We start from the raw sequence: 1799 nt of genomic DNA, 5'->3' as shown, positions 1-1799 counted from the left end.
GGGAGAGAGTCCGCATCTAGCAGCGCGAGATGTGGGGGAGATGTGGGGAGAGATGGGGAGAGAGTCCGCGAGGGACCCTTCTCGACCCCGGCGAGATCTGGGGAGCGATGGGGAGATATGGAGAGACGTGGCAGCGCCAGCCGCTCTTCTCGAACCCAGCGCCATGGTTCCTCCCCGCCCTTCCTCCCCTGAGCGCCCAGGCCCCTCCCTTTCCGCCGCCGCCGCCGCCGCCGCCGCCGCCGCCGCCGCCGCCGCCGCCGCCGCCGCCGCCGCCGCCGCCCCCGCCGCCGCCGCCGCCGCCGCCGCCCTCTCCGCTGCCGTTGCCGCCGTTTTCTCCACCAGAAACGCACCCCCGATGGCATCTCCCTCCCCAACCGCCCGCGCCTCTCCCCGCCCTCTGTGCCAGCCCAGCCCGCACCCGCCCTCCCCCACACCGCCTCCCTCCCCCGCAGACCTCAAGCCGGGCGACGTCGTGCGGCCGCACGAGCACCCACCCCACGTCGACCTCTCCGCTCGCAACCCGCGGTCGGCGCTGCCTCTCGGTGCGTGCTGCGCGCGCGCAGCAGTCCGCATTCGCAGCTTCCCCCGCGCTTGGCTCCCGACCCCCTCCTCCCGCACTTGCTCTAGGTCGCCGTCGCTCCGACTGGGAGGCGGAGCGCAGCGGCGGCGGAAGCGGCGGAGGAGGCGGCGGCGGCGGCTGATCCGCGCGCGTGGCGCAAGCCGATCGTTCCGGCACCAACACGTTGTGTGCGGACCCGATGCCCAGAAAGCCCCTCACGAATTTGTGTCGTAAATATTGACACGATGCAATAAATCAAGACGCTCACCTAAGCTTGCGGCCACAATCATGCTCACGCGCCAGGATTGGCAGGATGCGAGACATGGCCGAGACATGCACATGTGTGGTTTGTGGAGACGACACTCGACACTTCGGACACTAGAGTGACACTCAAAGACTAAAAGCAGCCTCCTCCGCGCCGCTTTCTGGCGCGCATGATCTGAGCAAGAGCTTGATCAGCGTTTCGCGTCCTTCGTGGTACTTTCGCCCTGGTAGCCCGTGACGGCGAGGCGGGTGGCCTTGCGCACAGCTGGCTTGGAGCGCTGTGGAGACTTTTTGGCCACCTTGATCACTGCCGCTCGATCAAGCTGCTGCTTTGGTGCGGCCCCTTTCGTCGTGCTCCGGCCCTGGTAGCCCAGGATACTCAGCTGAGTAGCGGTGCGCACCCGCCACGCCCCGTCCTCCGCCTTTGCGCGCTGAGGGCTCTTTTTGGGCACGGCCACGACCGACGCTCTGTCCAGCGGCGGCGACCGCGGCCTAGGGTTGGGGTTAGGCTTAGCCGAGGCCGAGGACAGGGCGACCAGTATACAGTACGCTGCGAGCAGGAGGCGCATGCGCTTCAGACGCACTTGTGGTCCCGACGCCCCACAAGCCCCGGGGGGGCAATTTCGACTTCGAAATAAATATTAGACAAAACAACTCTCTCTCACAGCAGACAGGCTCGACACAGGTGCGAACTGGCGCGTGCTAGTACTATCACCGGCACACCAGTCGAAATAAATACACGAAGGTGTGCACGGTTAATGGTGGGCAGGATTGTCCCGGATGCTCTCTCAGAGAGGCTGATACCGGTACAACAGGGTGGTACTGTCGTACAACACGACCAACGCGCCGCTGTTTGCCACGCGACGCCAAGGCCTGTCTGGAGCCCAAACAGGCCAGACAGCCGACAGCCCCCCCCGGGTGGAAAAAGTCATGACGCACCGTTTGGATCCGGGCGGCGGCAACCTGCATCTCGTTC

At 66.1% G+C, this 1799-nt stretch overlaps 2 protein-coding genes across 2 annotated transcripts in view; one reads left to right on the top strand and one right to left on the bottom strand.

Moving 5' to 3' along the window:
• Window positions 1–701, top strand: part of EMIHUDRAFT_114923 (hypothetical protein) — a gene marked incomplete at both ends in the record, with an annotated part of 2686 nt that extends 1985 nt beyond the window's left edge. Inside the window, 2 exons of the mRNA XM_005779240.1 lie at window positions 453–542; window positions 628–701. Of these exons, the coding sequence (XP_005779297.1) occupies window positions 453–542; window positions 628–701 (164 nt within the window). The remainder of the gene's footprint in view (window positions 1–452; window positions 543–627) is intronic.
• A 90-nt stretch (window positions 702–791) lies between these two features.
• EMIHUDRAFT_366867 (hypothetical protein) lies at window positions 792–1397 on the bottom strand. The gene has a single exon (XM_005779239.1). It carries the CDS (start codon window positions 1390–1392, stop codon window positions 1015–1017), a length of 378 nt encoding a protein of 125 aa, XP_005779296.1. The 5' UTR covers window positions 1393–1397; the 3' UTR covers window positions 792–1014.
• Between the last annotated feature and the right edge of the window lie 402 nt (window positions 1398–1799).

The sequence above is a fragment of the Emiliania huxleyi genome (genome assembly GCF_000372725.1).
Source record: "Emiliania huxleyi CCMP1516 unplaced genomic scaffold EMIHUscaffold_234, whole genome shotgun sequence".
Lineage (NCBI taxonomy): Eukaryota > Haptophyta > Isochrysidales > Noelaerhabdaceae > Emiliania > Emiliania huxleyi.
This window is presented reverse-complemented; position numbering and strand designations above follow the sequence as displayed.